The following is a 19829-nucleotide window of genomic DNA, read 5'->3' on the forward strand; positions in this document are numbered from 1 at the left end:
GCAGGGCTTGGTGCCCCCACCCCACCCGGGGGTCCCAACATGCAGACCCCCCCCCAAACCCCCCCTCCCGTGGCTGAATGAGGAGCAGGAGGCTGCTGACCCTTGGAAAATTCTCTTTATTGGCCTGGCCAAGCCCTTCCTTCCTTAGGCCAGGGGGGGCTCGGGGACCCCCTCTTCCCCCCGGGGGGGGTCTCCATGGCCATGGGGGGGGGTGGGTGGGGAGGAGCTGAGACCTTCCCACCCCCCCCACCCCCCCCCCAGAACAGGGGTGGGGTCGCTGGGGGTGGGGTGGGGACCGTGGGGGTCCCTGCGGAGGGTGCTGGGGGTGGGGGGCGGCTGGGGGGGGCAGCGGGAGCCGCCCCCTCCCCACCCTGTGCGTGTGGCTTGTGCAAAGTGTGCGATGGTTTGGGGCGGGGGGGGGGGACTCCTCCTTCCCTTTTTTGTTCCTGGGGAGGAATTGGGGAGGGGTCCCAGCAGCTTTTCCCACCCCCTCCCCTGTTCCTACCGGAGCTGCCCCCACCGGGGCCCCTCCGGGCTGGCTGAGAAGTTTAAAAACAACAAAAAAGGGTTTAAAAAAAAAAAAAAAAAAGGAAAAGAAAAAATAAAAAGCTAAACCAAAACTTAAATCCCCAAATCAGCTGCAAAATCAACTCCTGGGATTAGGGGAGGGGGGCTCACAGCAGCTTTTCCCCCACCCCTCCCAGAGCACAGCGGGAGCTGCCCCCACCGGGGCCCTCCAGCCTGGCTGAGGAGTTTAAAAAGAACCAAAATAAAGGGTTAAAAAAAAAAATAAAATAAACCAAACCAAAAAACCAAACCAAAACTTAAAACCCCAAATCAGCTGCAAAATCAGCTCCTGGGATTAGGGGAGGGGGGCTCACAGCAGCCCCCGGGGGGCGTTGAGGCAACAGCAGCGGAGGAAACGCACTTGGTTGAATAAATATTTTTGGGGGGGTGGTTTGGGCTCGGGGCGGGCCCGGCTCTGTCCCTCACGTCTGGTGCACCTCGTGGAACATCAGCTCCCGCGGGATTCGCGTCTCGGGCCCGAAATTTTTGGCCGCTCGGCGCTCGAAGGCGGCCACCATCTGCTTGACCACCTCGTCGAAAAACACGGTGGCCAGCTGGGAGTGCAGCAGGGAGCGGAACTCGAAGGAGATCTGAGGAGGAGGAGGAGGTGAGGCCGGGTGGGTGAGCTCCGCCTTCCCCCGGGGGCAGGGGGGGGGATCCAGGGCGGGGTCGGTACCGAGAAATCCACGGTGCTGGTGCGGGGGTAGCCGGGGATGCCGGGGCTGAAGCGCCAGTTGGTCTCCAGGTGGTTGAAGAGGCGCCCGTCGGTGCAGACGGCCTGGGGAGGGGGAAATGGGGGCTCAGGGGGCACCGGGATCATCCTCAAGGATGGAAAACCCTCCCGGGTTCAGCCCAGCCTGGGGAAGGGGGAAATGGGAGCTCAGGGGGCACCGGGATCATCCTCGAGGATGGAAAACCCTCCCGGGTCCAGCCCGGCCTGGGATCCCCCCAGTGCCACATCCTGGACAGCTCCGAACTGCCCTGGGCACTTCCAATGCCTGAGAGCTTTTTCCATTGGGAAATTCCAAACTGAAGCTCCCCTGGAACAACCTGAGGCTGTTTCTCCTTCTCCTGTTCTTCCCTGGGAGCAGATCCTGACCCTGTTGTCCCTTCAGGGAGTTTTGGGGTGAAAATTCCCCTCTGAGCCTCCTTTCAGTTCCAAAGCCTGACCACCTTTTATTCCTCCTGAACGTCCACCCTGACGCTCTCCTGGAGGAATTTGGGGCTGTTCCTTCTGCTCCTCCTGTTCCATGGGAGAAGATCCTGACCCTGTTGTCCCTTCAGGGAGATTTGGGGTGAAATTTCCCCCCTGAACTTCTTTTCTCCAAGCAGTTCCAAAGCCTGACCACCTTTATTCCTCCTGATGTCCACCCTGACCCTGCCCTGAGGGAATCTGGAGCTGTTCCTGAACCTCTCCTGAAGGAATTTGGGGCTGTTCCTTCTCCTCCTGCTGTTCCCTGGGAGCAGATCCTGACCCCGCTCTCCCACCAGAGACTTGTGGGGTGAAAATTCTCCCCTGATCCTCCTTCCCTCCAGGCTGAGCCCCTTCCCAGCTCCCTCAGGGTTTCTCCAGAGCCTCCTCCTGCTGCTCCAGCCCCTCCTGAGCTCACCTTGACCAGGTGTGGCCGCACCAGGGTGACGATGGAGGTGTAGCGCTCCAGCACGGGCGGGAACCCCACCTCCAGCTGGGCCTTGACGTGGCCCTGGCGCCGCGACACCACCACGGATTTCTTGCACCAGGGCACGAAGTTCTTGTAGTCCTCCACGTTGGCCACCACGTCGTACATCTCCTGCATGGAGTACCTGGGACACAGAAGGGCTGGGGTTGGGGCTGAGGCCATGATTGGGGTCAGGGTTGGGGTTGGGGATGGGGTTGGAGCTGAGGCTGAGATCAGAATTGGAGTTGGGACTGGGGTCGAGGCTGGGATTGGGATTGGGGCTGAGGCTGCTATTGGGGCTGGGATTGGGGTCAGTGTTGGGGTCGGGGTTGGAGCTGGGGCTGGGATTGGGGCTGAGGCCACGATCAGGGCTGGGGTTGGGATTGGGGCTGGGGCTGAGGCCACGACTGGGGTTGGGATCAGGGCTGGGGTTGGGGTCAGAGTTGGGGTCGGGGTTGGGGCTGAGGCCATGATTACGGTTGGGGTTGGGACTGGGGCTGGGATTGGGGCTGAGGTTGGAGCTAAAGCTGGGGTCAGGACTGGGGTTGGGATTGGGATTGGGCTGGGACTGGGGCCAGGGTCAGGGTTGGGTTTGGAGCTGCAGTTGGGATTGGGTTTGGAGTTGGGGTCACGCTCAGGTCAGTCTCAGTCTCAGGGCTGGGTTTGAGCTGGGGTTGGGCTCAGTCTCAGGGCAAGGTTGGGCTCAGGCTCAGGGTTGGGGTCATGGTTGGGTTTGGAGCTGGGGTTGGGGTTGGGCTCAGGCTCAGGGTTGGGGCTGGGCTCAGGCTGTGCTCAGGGCCGGGCTCAGGCTCAGGGTTGGGTTGGGCTCAGTCTCAGGGCTGTGCTCAGGGTTGGGTTTGGGGTCAGGCTCAGGGCTGTGCTCAGGGTTGGGTTTGGGGTCAGTCCCAGTCCCAGGGCTGTGCTCAGGGTTGGGTTTGGGGTCAGTCCCAGTCCCAGGGCTGTGCTCAGGGTTGGGTTTGGGGCCAGGCTCAGTCTCAGGGCTGTGCTCAGGGTTGGGTTTGGGGTCAGTCCCAGTCTCAGGGCTGTGCTCAGTGTTGGGTTGGGCTCAGTCTCAGGGCTGTGCTCAGTGTTGGGTTTGGGCTCAGTCCCAGTGTCCCCAGTGTTCCCAGTGTCACCCACCCGATGATCCGTCTCTCCGAGTACTCCTTGCGTTTGTTGCTGAGGTTCAGGAAGCCCCGGCTGGGCTGAGCTCGGGGCTCCCAGGCCAGGGGCCCCGGCCGGGAGAGCCGGGACAGCCGGAGCCCGCACGGGAACGCGTGCCTGGGGACACACGGGGGACACCGGGTGGCACCGGCAGCACCGACTGTCACTGCCTGCCACCGGGGGCACCTTGGGGCCCTTCCTGAGCTTCCCAAATCCTTCCAGAGATTCCCAGATCCCTTTAGAGTTTCTCAGGTTCCTTCCAGAGCATCCCAGGTCCCTTCCAGAGCTTCCCAAATCCTTTCTAGGGTTTCCCAAATCCCTCCAGAGCTTCTCAGGTCCCTTCCAGGGCATCCCAAATGCCTCCAGCGCATCCCAAATCCCTCCCAGGTTTCCCAAATGCCTCCAGGGCTTCTCAGGTCCCTTCCAGACCTCCCCAAACCCCTTCAGACCAATCTAGGTCCCTTCCAGACCATTCCAAGCCCCTTCCTGACCTGCTCAGGCTCTTTCCAGATGTGCCCAGGTCGCTTCAGACCTCCTCAAACCCCTTCAGACCATCTCAGGTCCCTTCCAGACCATCCCAAACCCTTTCAGATCATTCCAAGCCCCTTCTCGACCTGCTCAGGCTCTTCCCAGACCACCCCAGGTCCCGTCCTGACCACCCTGGGTCCCTTCCCGAGCCCCTCCCGTGCCGGGAATCCCCGCCGGCGCTCGGTGCCGGTGCCGGTCCCGGGGCGATGCCAGCGCTGCAGCTGCCAGGAGGAGGAGGAGGAGGAAGGCCGGGAAACCCGAGCCGGGGACAGCTAATCCCGGCGGGGTCAAGTGCCCGGTGCCCTCCGGTGCCGCTCCCGGGGCAGATCCCGCCCTTCCCACCGAAATTTGGGAATTGTCCCCACCGGAGTCACCGGGTCCCCGCGTCACTGTCCCCGAGCAGAGGTCACGGCCGCGGGGACACAGCCGGGTGGCCTCGGGGCTGTCGCCTCTTCCGGTGACACCGGGGCTCGGTTCCCCCGGGATCCCCCGGTACCGGCCCGCTCCCGGTGTCTCCACACGGGGTTCGCTCCAAGGTCAGCCCCTCCCAGCCGGTGTTCCCCACCCAGCGGCCTTCCGGTGGAACCGGGACAGGCCCCACCGGGACCCCCGGGATGGCCCCACCGGGACCCTCCGGTTCCGCCAAGGTGCCCCCGGATCACCACACCCCACGGGGGCCGGGAGCGCTGCCAGGACCGGAGGAGCCCCCGCAGCACGATCGCCGCCCCGGTGCCCCCGGGGCCGCTGTGACCTCCGGGTGGCCGCCGCAGCCGCTCACCTGCCGGGCGGGGCCGCCGCGGCCCGCAGGCGCTGCCGCGCCCCGAGCTGGAGGGCGCCGCGGAGCCGCCGGGCCGCCATCACCGGGCCGGGACCGGGGCCGGGCCGGAACCGGGACCGGGCCGGGACGCGGCGCCGCCGCCGCCCTGACCTCTCACCCCGTGACGTCACCGCGTCGCCATAGCGGCGGGTACGTCAAGGGGCGGGGCGAGGCGACGCCTCCCGAGCGAGGGATGATGGGAGTTGTAGTCTGAGGCTGCGCAGGGCATGATGGGAAATGTAGTTCGGGATGGGGTTGCGGCTGCACCGGGACCGGGACCGGGACCGACCGGGACCAACGGGGAGTGCCCGTTCCGGGGCTGCCGGGGGTAGGCTCTACCCCAAGGGGCGTCCGGCCCCGCCTCCCACGTGTGCCCCGGTCGGTGGGTCCGGAGAGGGACGGGGAGCCCCGGTGCCGTGTCCCGGTAATGGCCTCACTCCGAACCGGGCAGAGGAGCCGAGAGACCGGGAACACGGAACCTGCGGGAGTTGTGTGGCCCAGTGCCGCCCAGTATAGCCCAGCACAGCCCTGAGCCTCCCAGTGTCTCCCAGTTCAGCCCAGTCCAGCTCAGCATTACCCAGTGCCAACCAGTCCCACCTGGCCCAGCCCAGTCCAGTTCCTCCCAGCACAACCCAGTTCATCCCAGTTCAGCCCAGAGGGGGATGGAGATGGGAAATGAGACCCCCAGGACCCTCTGCCACCATTCCAGAGCCCTTTGGGCTGGGGGAGCTGCTGGTCAGGGACCCCCTGCGATCCCCAAGGCCACCTGGGATGGGATTCCCACTGGACAGACCCCACAGAGGGGGATGGAGGTGGGAAATGAGACCCCCAGGACCCTTTGGGATGGAGGAGCTGCTGCTCAGGGACCACCGGGGGATGGGATTCCCACTGGGCAGACCCCATGGAGGGGAAGAAGGTGGCACATGGGACTCCTGGGACCCTCTCCCACCACCCCACCACTCTTCGGGCTGGGGGAGCTGCTGTCCCAGGACCCCCGGGATTACCGGCAGCCACCAATGGATGTGATTCCCACCGGGGACACTCCAAAGCGGGTCAGAGCAGCGACCCCCAGGACCCCCAGGATTACCGGCAACCCTTCATGGATGTGATTCCCACCGGGGACACTCCAGACCAGCGACCCCCAGGACCCCCGGGGTTACCGACATCCCTCATGGATGCGATTCCCACCGGGAACACCCCAGAACAGCAATTGCCGGGACCCCCGGTGTTACCGACAGCCCCTCATGGATTTCATTCCCACCGGGCACACCCCAGAGCAGCGACCCCCGGGCCGGCACCGCCGCTTCCCGCCGACCCCCGTCCCGCTCCCGCCGTGTCCCCCCGGGCGCTGCCGCTGCCCCGGGGCCGCCCCCGCCGCCGCCGCCGCCGCCGCTCGGGCCCGGTGGGCGGCGCATCCCCGGCGCTCCATCCCCGCCCCGCAGCCGCCCGAGCGGAGCCGCCGCGGCCGGACCCGATGCCGGGAGCTGGGCGCTGAGGGCGGCCCCGACATGGGGGTTCTCAGCATCACGGACCAGGTACGGCCGCCGTCCCCCCGTCCGTCCTTCCCCTGGCTGATCCCGCCCGCCGCCGCCGCCGCCGCGCCTCGGCCGGGCCGCGCCGCTACGGCAGCCCGGGGATGTGCGGCCTAGCGCGGCTCCGCCACCGGGCCCGGCCCGCCGCCGCCCCAGGCCGCGGGCCCCGCTCCGCCGAGACCTCCCCGCTGCTCCCGGTCCTGCTGCAGCCCCGGGACGGGCCGGGGTCGCCGTTTGGAGCCGCTCTGCCCGTGCCCGCCGGGCCCAGCGCGGGCCGGGCCGGGAACGGGAACGGGAGAGCGCCGCGAATGGGAGCCTCAGAACCGGGAACGGGAGAGCGCCGGGGATGGGAGGGCTGGATCGGGAACGGGAGAGCCCCGGGAATGGGAGCCTCAGAACCAGGAATGGGAGAGCCCCGGGAATGGCAGAATCCTGGGAATGGGAGCCTCAGAACCGGGAACGGGAACGGGAGAGCGCCGGGGACGGGAGCACCGTGCCGGGAACGGGAGAGCGCCGGGGATGGGAGAATCCTGGGAATGGGACCCCCGACCCTGGAATGGGAGAAGCCCAGGGATGAGAACCGGGAACCGGAGAGCCTCGGGGATGGGAGCGCTGGATCGGGAACGGGAGAGCCCCAGGGATGGGACCCTCAGGCCGGGAACGGGAGAGCGCCGGGAATAGCAGAATCCCGGGGATGGGACCCTCAGAACCGGGAATGGGAGAGCCCCGGGGATGGGAGAGCCCCGGGCCGGGAACGGGAGAGCCCCGGGAATGGGACCCCCGAGCCTGGAAGGGGAGAAGCCCAGGGTTGGGACATCCCGGGCCGGGAACGGGAGAGCCCCGGGGTTCTCTGGCCCAGAGATGTGAAGTATCAAAGGGGGATCCTGCCCTGGGAGAGCACCGGGAGTGGGACCCCTGGAACCAGGAACAGCGGAGCCATTCGAGATGGGACCTTTAGGCTCGGGAATGGAAGAATCCCAGGGTTGCGATTCCCAGGCCAGGAACGGGAGAGCCCCGGGAATGGGAAACCTGGATTGGGAACGGGAGATCCTTGGGGTTGGGACATCTGGATCAGGAACAGGAGAGCTCCAGGAATGGCAGAACCCTGGGATTGGGAGAACCCCTGGAATGGGATCCCCTGGCCCTGGAACGGGAATAGGACACCGGGATCAGGAACAGGAGATCCCTGGGGTTGAGACACCTGGGTCAGGAGCAGGAGAGCCCAGGAATGGGGAGAACCCCAGGAATGGGAGAACGCTGGGAATGGGGAGAACCCCAGCCCTGGAATGGGAAAACTCTGGGAATGGGAGAATCCTGGGGATTGGGACATCTGGACCGGGAACAGGAGAACCTTGGGAATGTCACCCCCCGTTCCAGCTGTGTCCCCATCACTGTCACCCCCTCTTCCAGCTGTGTCACTGTCACCTCTCCTTGTGTCCCCTGTCACCCCTCATTGTGTCCCCATAACTGTCGCTCCCCGTTCCAGTTGTGTCACTGTCACTGTCACCCCCTGTTCCAGCTGTGTCACTGTCACCACTCCCTGTGTCCCCATCACTGTCCCCCCCATTCCAGCTGTGTCACTGTCCCCTCTCTGTCCCCCCATTCCAGCTGTGTCACTGTCCCCATTCCAGCTGTGTCACTGTCGCACCCATTCCAGGAGTGTCACTGTCCCCTCTGTGTCCCCCCTGTTCCATTCCAGCTGTGTCACTGTCACTGTCCCCTCTGTGTCCCCGCAGCCCCCTCTGGTCCAGGCCATCTTTAACCGGGATGTGGAGGAGGTTCGGTCGCTGCTCAATCAGAAGGAGAACATCAATGTGCTGGTGAGGGCCCTGCTGCTGCTGCTGCTGCTGCTGCCAAACCTCACTCAGGGCTCCCAGATCCCTGCCATCCCCATCCCATCAGTCCCATCAGTCCCATCAATCCCACAAATCCCATCCCATCTCGTCCCATCCCATCCCATCTCCATCCCCATCCATGTTCCATAAATCCCATCCCATCCCATAAATCCCATAAATCCCATCCCATCCCCATCCCATCAATCCCATAAATCCCATCCCATCTCATAAATCCCATAAATCCCATCCTGTTCTGTCCCATCCCATTCCAAAATCCCATAAGTCCCATAAATTCCATCCCATCCCCATCCTCATCCCAGTCCCTCCCAGTCCCTCCCAGTCCCATCCCAGTCTCTCCCACGCTCTCCCATCCTCTCCCATCCTTTCCCAGTTCCTTCCCAATCCCTCCCAGTCCCTCCCAGCCCCTTCCCAATCCCTCCCAGTCCCTTCCAGTCTCTCCCAGCCCCATCCCAGTTCCTCCCAGCCCCATCCCAGTCCCTCCCAGTCCCTCCCATCCCAATCCCCAGCCCCATCCCAGTCCCTCCCAGTCTCTCCCATCCTTTCCCAATCCCTCCCAATCCCATCCCAGCCCCTCCCAGCTCCATCCCAGCCCCTCCCAGCCCCATCCCAGAGTCTCCCAGTCGCTCCCAGTCCCTCCCAGTTCACAGCTGTCCCCCCTGCAGGACCAGGAACGCCGGACCCCTCTCCACGCTGCTGCCTACATCGGAGACGTTGCAATCCTCGAGCTGCTCATCCTGTCAGGTGAGGGCCAGGCGGGACCCCAGAACCCCAAAATCACCCCAAAATCACCCCAAAATCACCCCAAAAATATGGGAGGGTCAGCAGGGAGGGATCTGACCCCCCCAAAACCACCCCGAGCTCAAGGGGGGCAGCCAGTGTGGGATGCACAGCCAGTTAATCCCATAAAATCCCCTAAATTCTGGAAAATCCCCTAAAACCTGTGGGCATCTGGAAAATCCCCCAAAATCTGTGGATCCCAAACACTTGATCCCAGAGATCCTATTTTGGGGTTGCCTTTGGGGTGCAGGGAGCCCCTGTTGGGATTGGGGATGCCCTTAAGGTGCAGAGTGTCCCTGTGACGTTTTTTGGGGATGCTTTTGGGGTTCAGGGTGTCCCCATTGAGTTTTGGGGATAGTTTTGGGGTTCAGAGAGCCCCTGTTGGGTTTTGGGGATGCTTTTAGGATTCATGGTGTCCCCATTGGGTTTTTGGGATGCTCCTGGGTTACAGAGTGTCCCTGTTACGTTTTGGGGATGCTTTTGGGATTCAGGGAGCCCTTTTGAGTTTTGGGGGTACCTTTGGGATTCAAGGTGTCCCCGTTGGGTTTTGGGGGTACCTTCGGCATTCAGGGTGTCCCCATTGGATTTTGGGGATACCTTTGGGATTCAGGGTGTCCCCATTGGGTTTTGGGGGTTACCCTTGGGGTGCAGGGAGCCCCTGTTGGGTTTTGGGGATGCTTTTGGGGTTTAGGGTGTCCCCATTGGGTTTTGGGGATCCTCCTAGGTTACAGAGTGTCCCTGTTATGTTTTGGGGTTACCTTTGGAAATTTGGGGATACCTTTGGGATTTTACAGAAATCCCAGAGAGCCCCTGTTGGGATTTGGAGATTCCATAAAATCCCCACCAAAATAACCAAAATTTTATCCCATTCCTCTCCAGCTGCAGAACCCCGTGGTGATTTGGGGTTTTCCCTACCTCTTGTGGGGGTCCAGGGCAGCAGGGAGGGGCAGCTTTGGGGTTTTTTTGGGGTGCTGAGGTGCCGTGTGTGTCCCCCACAGGTGCTAACGTGAACGCCAAGGACACGGTGTGGCTGACGCCGCTGCACCGCGCCGCGGCCTCGCGCCACGAGGTGAGGGATGAGAGGGGAAATCACAGTGGGAAAAGGGGGAAAAAAAAGGGATTTTCTGCTCCCCTTTCCCTCCTCTGGGGGTTGGGGAATGCAGAAAGTTCTGGGGGAAAAAAAATCCTCTTTGGGAAAAAAATCCTTCTTGGAAAAAAAAAAAAATCTTCCTTGGGAAAAAATCCCACAGAGGGAAATCCCACGGAGGGAAATCCCACAGAGTGAAATTCCAGAGTGGGAAATCCCACAGAGGGAAATCACAGAGCAGGAAACCCCACAGGGGGGAAATCCCACAGTGGGGATATCCCACAGTGGGAAATCACAGAGTGGGAAATCACAAAGTGGGAAATCCCTCAGAAGGAAATCCCACAGAGGGAAATCCCGGAGTGGGAAATGCCAGAGTGGGAGATCCCAGAGTGGGAGATCCCAGAGAGGGAAATCATAAAGTGGGAAATCGCAGAATGGGGAATCCCATAGGGAGAAATCCCAGAGCAGGGAAATCCCAGAGCAGGGAAATTCCAGAGTGAGAAAATCCCAGAGTGGGAAAATCCCAGAGTGAGAAATCAACAGCAGGGAAATCCCACAGCAGGGAAATCTCAGAGTGGGAAATCATAAAGTGGGAAATCCCAGAGCGGGGAAATCCCAGAGCGGGAAACCCCACATGGAGAAATCCCACAGCAGGGAAATCCTATAGAGGGAAATCCCAGAGTGGGAAATCCCAGAGTGGGAAACCTCAGAGAGAGAGAAATCCCCCTGGGATCTGGGGGATGCCAGCTCCGGGATCCTCAGGATTTGGGGTCTGGAGCCTTTCCCTAAGCCTGCCACCCCACAGAAAGCCCTCCAGCTGCTCCTGAAGCACTCGGCCGATGCCAACGCCCGGGACAAGCACTGGCAGACCCCACTGCACGTGGCCGCGGCCAACCGGGCCACCAAGTGCGTGGAGGCGCTGCTGCCGCTGCTCAGCACCGTCAACGTGGCCGATCGCACCGGGCGCACGGCGCTGCACCACGCCGTGCACAGCGGCCACCTGGAGGTGACACCGGCGAGGGGACGGGGACATCGGGGCGGGCAGGGATAGGGGTGGGCAGGGATGTTGGGATGGGAAGGGACAGGGGTGGGCAGGGATGTTGGGGTGGACGGGGATAGAGGTGGGCAGTGGTGGACGGGGAGATTGGGGTGAGCAGGGACGTTGGGGTGGGCAGGGACAGGGCAGGGACATTGGGATGGGAAGGGACAGGGGTGGGAGGTGGGCAGTGGTGGATGGGGAGATTGGGGTGAGCAGGGACATCAGGGACAGAGCAGGGACATTGGGATAGGCAGGGACATTGGGGTGGGCAGAGGCGGGCAGGGATGTTGGGATGGGCAGCAGGGACATCAGGGTGGCAGCAATAGGGGTTTGAAGGGATAGGAGTGGGTAAGGACATTGGGGTGGACAGGGACAGGCAGGGATCTTGGGGTGGGCAGGGGCCAGCAAGGCCCCTTTCCCAGTCCTTCCCTGGGAAGGTACCCCCAAAACCCAATGGGGACACCCTAAACCCCAAAAGCATCCCCAAAATCCAATGGGGACACTGAATCCCAGGGGTGGGCAGGGATGTTGGGATGGACAGCAGGGACATCAGGGCGGGCAGAGATCGGGCTGGGGAGGGACGTCTGGGTGGGCAGGGACAGGAGTGGGTAGGAAAATTGGGGTGGGCAACAGGAACATCAGGATGGGCAGGGACAGGGACAGGCAGGGACATTGGGGTGGGCAGCAGGGACATCGGGGTGAGCAGAGACATTGGGGTGGGAAGGGATAGGAGTGGGCAGGGACATTGGGGTGGGCAGGGACATTGGGGTGGGAAGGGATAGGAGTGGGCAGGGACATTGGGGTAGGCAGGAATAGGGGTGGGCAGCAGGGACATCAGGGTTGGCAGGGATGTCAGGGTGGCCCCGAATGTCAGAGTGGCCAGGGACATTGAGGTGGGCACAGACAGAGGTGGGCAGCAGGGACATTGGGGTGGGCAGGGCCATCAGGGTGGCCCCAGATGTCAGAGTGGCCAGGGACATTGGGGTGGGCAGGGACATTGGGGTGGGCATGGACAGGGGTGGGCACGGCCATCGGGGTGGCCCCGCTCACGCTGTCCCCACACCCCACAGATGGTGAACCTGCTGCTCAACAAAGGTGCCAGCCCCAGCACGTGTGACAAGAAGGACCGGCAGCCCCTGCACTGGGCGGCCTTCCTGGGTAGGGGTTCCCTGCTGCGTTCACCTCCCTCTCCTGTCTCCCACTCCTCCTCTCCCTCTCTCCCATCCTTTCTCCATCTCTCACGTTTCTTCCGTCCATCTCTCCCTTCTCTCCACATTTCCCACTCTCCATCTCTCCGTTCCCTCCCTCTCTCCCACTCTTCCTCTCCATCTCTCCCATTCCTTCTCTCCATCTCTCCCTTCCCTCCATATTTCCACATTCCTCCTCTCCATGTCTCCTGTTCCTCCTCTCCACCCCATGTCACAAGGATTCCCCTCTCAGTGTCCCCACCTCCCCAGTGTCCCTCATCTCCTTGGTATCCCCCATCTCCCCAGTGTCCCCCATGTCCCTGATGTCCCCAGTGTCCCCAGTGTCCCCCATGTCCCTGATGTCCCCATTGTCCCCAGTGTCCCCATCTCCTTGATGTCCCCCATGTCCCCAGTGTCCCCATCTCCCCGATGTTCCCATCTCCCCGGTGTCCCTCATCTCCTTGGTGTCCTCTATCTCCCTGATGTCCCCTATCTCCCCGTTTTTCCCCATCTCTCTGATGTCCCCATTGTCCCCAGTGTCCCCATCTCCCCAGTGTCCCCATCTCCCTGTTGTCCCCATTGTCCCCGGTGTCCCTGTTGTCCCTGTTGTCCCCATTGTCCCCAGTGTCCCCATTGTCCCCGTTATCCCCGGTGTCCCCGGTGTCCCCGTTGTCCCGGCGCTGTCACGGCTGTCCCCGCAGGTCACCTGGAGGTGCTGAAGCTGCTGGTGGCCCGCGGGGCCGATGTCATGTGCAAGGACAGGAAGGGTTACACGCTGCTGCACACGGCGGCTGCCAGCGGCCAGATCGAGGTCGTGCGTCACCTCCTCAGGCTGGGGGTGGAGGTGAGAGCCCAGCACCTGCCCGGGGCTGGGGAAGGTGGGACAGGAGCTGGACAGGAGCTTTGGGTTCTCCTCATCCACCTTTCCCCATCTGGAACCTCCAAACCCCACAGACCTCACAGATCCCACAGATCCCACAGAGCCTATGGATCCCATGGACCCCACAGACCTCATAGACCCCACAGGCTCCACAGATCCCATGGATCCTACAGACCTCGCTGGCCCCACACCTGCTGTTGACCCCACAGACCCCATTGACCCCATAGCCCCCACAGACACCACAGACCCCACTGACCCCACAGATCCAATGGATCCCACAGACCCTGTTGACCCCACAGCCCCCACAGACCCCATTGACCCCACAGACCCTGCTGACCCCATTGACCCCACAGACCCTGTTGACCCCACAGCCCCCACATACCCCACAGACCTCATAGATCCCACAGACCCCATGGACGCTGTTGACCCCACAGGTCCACAGACCCCACAGGCCCCACAGGCCCCACAAACCCCATGGATCCCACAGATCCAGTGGATCCCACAGATCTCATAGACCCTGCTGACCCCACAGACCCTGTTGACCCCACAGATCCACAGACCCCCACAGCTCCTCAGCCCCCACAGACCCCATGGATCCCATAGACCCCACAGCCCCCACAAACCCCATGGACCCCAGTGCCCCCACAGACCCCATGGACCCCAATGCCCCCAAAGACCCCGTTGACCCCATGGATCCCACAACCACCACAGACCCCACAAACCCCATGGACCCCACAGACCCCATGGATCCCATAGCCCCCACAGACCCCGTTGACCCCACAAACCCCGGAGCCCCCACATGCCCCTGGTGGTGTCCCGCAGATCGACGAGCCCAACTCCTTCGGGAACACGGCGCTGCACATCGCCTGCTACATGGGGCAGGACGCGGTGGCCAACGAGCTGGTCAACGTGGGGGCCAACGTCAACCAGCCCAACGAGAAGGGCTTCACCCCCCTGCACTTCGCCGCCGTCTCCACCAACGGCGCCCTGTGCCTCGAGATCCTCGTCAACAACGGCGCCGACGTCAACTTCCAGGTGGGCGCCTCGGGTTTGGGGTTGTGGGGTTATGGGGTTATGGGGTCAACTTCCAGGTGGGCGCCTCGGGTTTGGGGTTGTGGGGTTATGGGGTTATGGGGTCAACTTCCAGGTGGGCACCTCGGGTTTGGGGTTGTGGGGTCTTGGGGTCAACTTCCAGGTGGGCGCCTCGAGTTCGGGGTTGTGGGGTCTTGGGGTCAACTTCCAGGTGGGCACCTCGGGTTTGGGGTTGTGGGGTTATGGGGTCTTGGGGTCAACTTCCAGGTGGGCGTCTCAGGTTTGGGGTTGTGGGGTCTTGGGGTCAAGTTCCAGGTGGGCACCTCGGGTTTGGGGTTTGGGGTTATGGGGTCAACTTCCAGGTGGGGTTTTGGGGTGGTTTTGGGGTGTGGCTGAGCCCCTCCTGGGGATGTTGGGTAGTTTTGGGTTTTTGGGGTGGATTTGGGTTTTTGGGGTGGTTTTGGGGTGTGTTTGAGCCCCTCCTGGGGTTCTTGCAGAGCAAGGAAGGGAAGAGCCCCCTGCACATGGCGGCGATCCACGGACGGTTCACGCGCTCGCAGATCCTCATCCAGAACGGTCAGTGGCGCCTTCCTGGCTGATCCCAAATTTTCCTGCAGCTTCCAGGACCTCCTGGGGGCTCAGGGAAGGGGTTCAGACCTTCCCAAGTCGTCACCCAAAATCCTCAGGGGGGGTTCTTGTGGTATTTTTCCCAATGTTCCTGTCACAAAATTGGAATATTCCCATGTGATCTTTCAATATCCCAATATTTTTCCCCCCAATATTCCCATCAGATCCTCCAAAATTCCGATATTTTCCCCAAAATTCCCATCAGATCTTTCAACGTTCCAATATTTTTCCCAAAATTCCTGTTACATCCTCCAAAATTCCAGGATTTTGGAGCCTGGATCTGTCCCTTGGGTTGGAATTTGGGGATTTTGGATCTGGGGTGGGAATTTGGGGATTTTGGAGCCTGGATCTGTCCCTGGTTTGGAAATTCCAGGAGTTTGGGTTTGGGGGTGTCCCTGGCTGTGGGAATTCCTGGATTTTTGGATCTGGGGTGGGAATTCTGGGATTTTGGGTTTGGGGGTGTCCCTGATTTGGGAATTCTGGGATTTTGGAGCCCAGAGCCCTCCCTTGGGTGGGAATTCTGAGATTTTGGGTTTGGGGGTGTCCCTGGTTTGGGAATTCCGGGATTGTTGGATCTGGGGCGGGAATTCTGGGATTTCAGAGCCCAGAACCTTCTCTGGGGCGAGAATTCCAGGATTTTGGATCTGGGGTGGGAATCCCAGGATTCTAGAGCCCGGTGCAATCCCCGCTTCGGAAATTCCAGGATTTTTGGAGCCCGGAACCTTCTCAGGGCCGGGAATTTGGGGGATTTAGGGTCTGGGGTGGGAATTCCCACCGGGATTCCGGGATTTCAGATCCCGGAATGTTCTGGAGCAGAGCAGAGCCTCTCCCCCCGCAGGCAGTGAGATCGACTGTGCTGACAAGTACGGCAACACCCCCCTGCACGTCGCTGCTAGATACGGCCACGAGCTGCTAATTAGTACGTTAATGACCAATGGTGCTGACACTGCCAGGTGAGCCCGGGCTGCCCTTCCAGAACCTTCTGAGGGGGGCGGTCCTGGGAGGGTTTCCAGAATGTTCTGGGCTCCTGCTGGGTCCTGGAAGGATTTCCAGGATGTTCTGGGCTGGGTCCTGGAAGGGTTTCCAGAATGTTCTGGGAGGATCCTGGAAGGGTTTCCAGAATGTTCTGGGTGGGTCCTGGAAGGGTTTCCAGAATGTTCTGGGTGGGTTCTGGAAGGGCTTCCAGAATGTTCTGGGTGGGTTCTGGAAGGGTTTCCAGAATGTTCTGGGTGGGTTCTGGAAGGGTTTCCAGAATGTTCTGGGTGGGTCCTGGAAGAGTTTCCAGAATGTTCTGGGTGGGTTCTGGAAGGGTTTCCAGAATGTTCTAAGCTTGTGGAAGGGTTCCCAAAGTGTCCTGGAAGGGTTTCCAGAATGTTCTGGGCTCCTACTGGGTCCTGGAGGGGTCCTGGGTGGGTCCTGGGAGAGTTTCCAGAATGTTCTGGGTGGGTCCTTGAAGGGTTTCCAGAATGTTCTGGGCTGGGTCCTGGAAGGATTTCCAGGATGTTCTGGGTGGGTCCTGGGAGGGTTTCCAGAATGTTCTGGGCTCCTGCTGGGTCCTGGAAGGGTTTCCAGAATGTTCTGGGTGGGTTCTGGAAGGGTTTCCAGGATGTTCTGGGTGGGTCCTGGGAGGGTTTCCAGAATGTTCTAAGCTTGTGGAAGGGTTCCCAAAGTGTCCTGGAAGGGTTTCCAGAATGTTCTGGGCTCCTACTGGGTCCTGGAGGGGTTCTGGGGTGTTCTGGGTGGGTCCTGGGAGAGTTTCCAGAATGTTCTGGGAGGATCCTGGAGGGGTTTCCAGAATGTTCTGGGAGGGTCCTGGAAGGGTTTCTAGGGTGTTCTGGGCTCCTGCTGGGTCCTGGAAGGGTTCCTAAAAGGTCCTAGGAGAGTTGTGGAAGGGTTTCCAGAATGTTCTAGGTCCTGCTGGGAAGGGTTCCTAAAGCATCCTAGGAGGGTCGTGGAAGGGTTTCCAGAATGTTCTAAGCTTGTGGAAGGGTTCCTAAAGTGTCCTGGGAAGGTCCTGGAAGGGTTCTGGGGGTCTTCTGGAAGGGTCCTGGAAGGGTTTCCAGAATGTTCTGGGCTCCTTCTGGGTTCTGGAAGGGTTTCCAGAATGTTCTGGGAGGGTTCTGGAAGGGTTTCCAGAATGTTCTGGGTGGGTCCTGGAAAGGTTTCCAGAATGTTCTGGGGGGGTCCTGGAAGGATTTCCAGGATGTTCTGGGTGGGTCCTGGAAGGGTTTCCAGAATGTTCTGGGTGGGTTCTGGAAGGGTTTCCAGAATGTTCTGGGTGGGTCCTGGGAGGGTTTCCAGAATGTTCTAAGCTTGTGGAAGGGTTCCCAAAGTGTCCTGGAAGGGTTTCCAGAATGTTCTGGGTGGCTCCTACTGGGTCCTGGAGGGGTCCTGGGTGGGTCCTGGGAGAGTTTCCAGAATGTTCTGGGTGGGTTCTGGAAGGGTTTCCAGAATGTTCTAAGCTCCTGGAAGGGTTCCCAAAGTGTCCTGGGAGAGTCCTGGAAGGGTTTCCAGAATGTTCTGGGTGGGTCCTGGAAGGGTTTCCAGAATGTTCTGGGAGGGTTCTGGAAGGGTTTCCAGAATGTTCTGGGTCCTGGTGCCGGCCCAGGCCTGGAGCCAGCCCTGGAGGGGCCTCAGCAGGACACAAGAGCTGCCCAAGGAGCCAGAGACCCCAAAGTGCACAAACCCTTCCCAGAGGCGGCCGGCAGCACCCTGAGGAGCCTTTCAATGCCAACATTAGAAAATTTGAGGAGGTTTTAATGCCAAAATTAAAAAAAAAAAAAAAAAAAAACAAAAACCCAAAAAAACTCCTCAAGGTTTTAATCTCAAAGCATTTCAGGAGGTTTTTATGCCAAAATAAAAAAATTTGAGGAGATTTTTAATCCCAAAATTCAAAACTTTAAGGAGATTTTTATGCCAAAATTTAAAAATGTGAGGAGGTTTTTAATCCCCAAATTAAAACATTTGAGGAGATTTTCAATCCCAAAATTAAAACATTTGAGGAGGCTTCAATCTCAAAACATCTCAGGAGGTTTCAACGCCAAAATTAAAACATTCGAGGAGGTTTTCAACCCCAAAATTCCCATTCCTGACCCCAAACCGTCCCCGCAGGCGCGGCATCCACGACATGTTCCCCCTGCACTTGGCCGTTCTCTTCGGGTTCTCCGACTGTTGTCGCAAGCTGCTTTCCTCAGGTGACCCTCCCCGCCCCGTCCCCGTGCCAGCCCCGCCCGGGTGGCCCTCGGGGACAGCCAGGTGACGGCGGCGTCCCCCCGGTGCCACCCCCAGGTCAGTTGTACAGCATCGTGTCCTCGCTGAGCAACGAGCACGTGCTGAGCGCCGGCTTCGACATCAACACCCCCGACAACCTGGGCAGGACCTGTCTGCACGCTGCTGCTTCCGGAGGGTGGGGACACCTGGGGACACCTTGGGGACAGCCTTGGGATAGCCCTGGAACAGCCTGGGGACATGGGGATAGCATGGGGACAGGCTGGGGACATGGGGATATGGGGTAATCCCGACAGCCTGGGCAGGACCTGTCTGCACGCTGCTGCTTCCGGAGGGTGGGGACACCTGGGGACACGTGGGGACAGCCTTGGGGACAGTCTGGGGATAGCCCTGGAACAGCCTGGGGACATGGGGATAGCATGGGGACAGGCTGGGGATATGGGGATATGGGGATAATCCCGACAGCCTGGACAGGACCTGTCTGCACGCTGCTGCTTCCGGAGGGTGGGGACACCTGGGGACACCTTGGGGACACGTGGGGACACGTGGGGACAGCCTTGGGATAGCCTGGGATAGCCTAGGGACAGCCTGGGGACATGGGGATATGGGATAATCCCGACAACCTGGGCAGGACCTGTCTGCACGCTGCTACTTCCGGAGGGTGGAGACACCTTGGGGACACCTTGGGGACAGTCTGGGGATAACCTGGGACAGCCTAGGGACAGCCTGGGGACAGCCTGGGGACAGCCTGGGGACACAGCAACAGCCCCGACAACCTGGGCAGGACCTGTTCCCACCTGAGGGTGGGGGACACCTGGGGACACCTTGGGGATACTTGGGCTCATGGAGACAGCCTAGGGACAACCTGGGGACATGGGGACATGGGGATAACCCCGACAGCCTGGGCAGGACCTGTCTGCACGCTGCTGCTTCTGCAGGGTGGGGACACCTGGGGACGCCTTGGGGACAGACTGAGGACACCTGGGGACATAGGGACAGTGCTCTGGCAAGGGCACAGACCTGCTCGGAGCAGGGGTGGAAGGCTGGATGGGTTCTGGGGGTGACACTTGTAGGAGGGACATTTCTGGGTGGCATGGGGACATTGCTGGGTGCCTGGGGGACATTTCTGGGTGGCATGGTGACACTCTGGGGTGGCCTGGTGACATTCCTGTGTCCCTGTCCCCCCTGCAGGAACGTTGAATGTCTGAACCTGCTGCTGAGCAGCGGCGCCGACCTGCGGAGGAGGGACAAGTTCGGGAGGTGAGCGGGGACACCTGGGGACACCTGGGCAGGGACATCCCAATGTCCCCAAATCCCAGATCAGGGTTGGGGACATTCCTGAGGGACACCAACGCTCCTGCCTGGGACCGCCCTGGGATGGGGGCTCCAACCCCCCCCTGCAGGTCCTGGAAGGGTCCCCAAAGTGTCCTCAAGGGTCCTGGGAGGGTTCCTGGGGTGTTCTGGGATCCTGCAGGTCCTGGAAGGGTCCCCAGAGTGTTCTGGGAGGGTTCTGGAAGGGTTCTAGGGGTATCCTGGGATTCTGCAGGTTCTGGAAGGTTCCCAAGGTGTCCTGGGAGGGTCCTGGAAGGGTTCTTGAGGTGTTCTGGGTCCTGGAAGGGTTTCCAGAATGTTCTGAGCTCCTGCAGGTCCTGGAAGGGTTCTGGGATTGTGCTGGGCTCCTGCAGGTCCTGGAAGGGTTCCTGGGGTGTTCTGGGAGGGTCCTGGAAGGATTCTGGGGATTCCTGGGCTCCTGCAGGTCCTGGAAGGGTTCTCGAGGTGTCCTGGGCTCCTGGAAGGTCCCCAGGGTATCCTGGGAGGGTCCTGGAAGGGTTCTGGGGTGTGCTGGACTC

At 61.1% G+C, this 19829-nt stretch overlaps 2 protein-coding genes across 2 annotated transcripts in view; one reads left to right on the forward strand and one right to left on the reverse strand.

Annotated features, from left to right (window-relative positions):
• Nucleotides 1-96: 96 nt before the first annotated feature.
• Nucleotides 97-5018, reverse strand: LOC118697347 (coenzyme Q-binding protein COQ10 homolog A, mitochondrial). The gene is made up of 5 exons (XM_036399944.2): nt 4696-5018; nt 3366-3506; nt 2178-2370; nt 1244-1345; nt 97-1157 (listed from the first exon to the last, which is right to left on the reverse strand). Exons 1-5 carry the CDS (start codon nt 4773-4775, stop codon nt 990-992), a joined length of 684 nt encoding a protein of 227 aa, XP_036255837.1. The 5' UTR covers nt 4776-5018; the 3' UTR covers nt 97-989.
• A 1151-nt stretch (nt 5019-6169) lies between these two features.
• LOC118697300 (serine/threonine-protein phosphatase 6 regulatory ankyrin repeat subunit C) overlaps nt 6170-19829 on the forward strand; it is a 35599-nt gene continuing 21939 nt past the window's right edge. Inside the window, exons 1-13 of the mRNA XM_054517706.1 lie at nt 6170-6269; nt 8003-8086; nt 8785-8863; nt 9898-9968; nt 10792-10992; nt 12096-12183; nt 12914-13056; nt 13915-14127; nt 14622-14700; nt 15590-15704; nt 17863-17945; nt 18040-18157; nt 19171-19239. Coding sequence (XP_054373681.1) covers nt 6243-6269; nt 8003-8086; nt 8785-8863; nt 9898-9968; nt 10792-10992; nt 12096-12183; nt 12914-13056; nt 13915-14127; nt 14622-14700; nt 15590-15704; nt 17863-17945; nt 18040-18157; nt 19171-19239 — 1370 coding nt within the window. The 5' untranslated portion in view covers nt 6170-6242. The remainder of the gene's footprint in view (nt 6270-8002; nt 8087-8784; nt 8864-9897; nt 9969-10791; nt 10993-12095; nt 12184-12913; nt 13057-13914; nt 14128-14621; nt 14701-15589; nt 15705-17862; nt 17946-18039; nt 18158-19170; nt 19240-19829) is intronic.

Source organism: Molothrus ater, chromosome 30 (assembly GCF_012460135.2).
Source record: "Molothrus ater isolate BHLD 08-10-18 breed brown headed cowbird chromosome 30, BPBGC_Mater_1.1, whole genome shotgun sequence".
Taxonomy (NCBI): Eukaryota; Metazoa; Chordata; class Aves; order Passeriformes; family Icteridae; genus Molothrus; species Molothrus ater.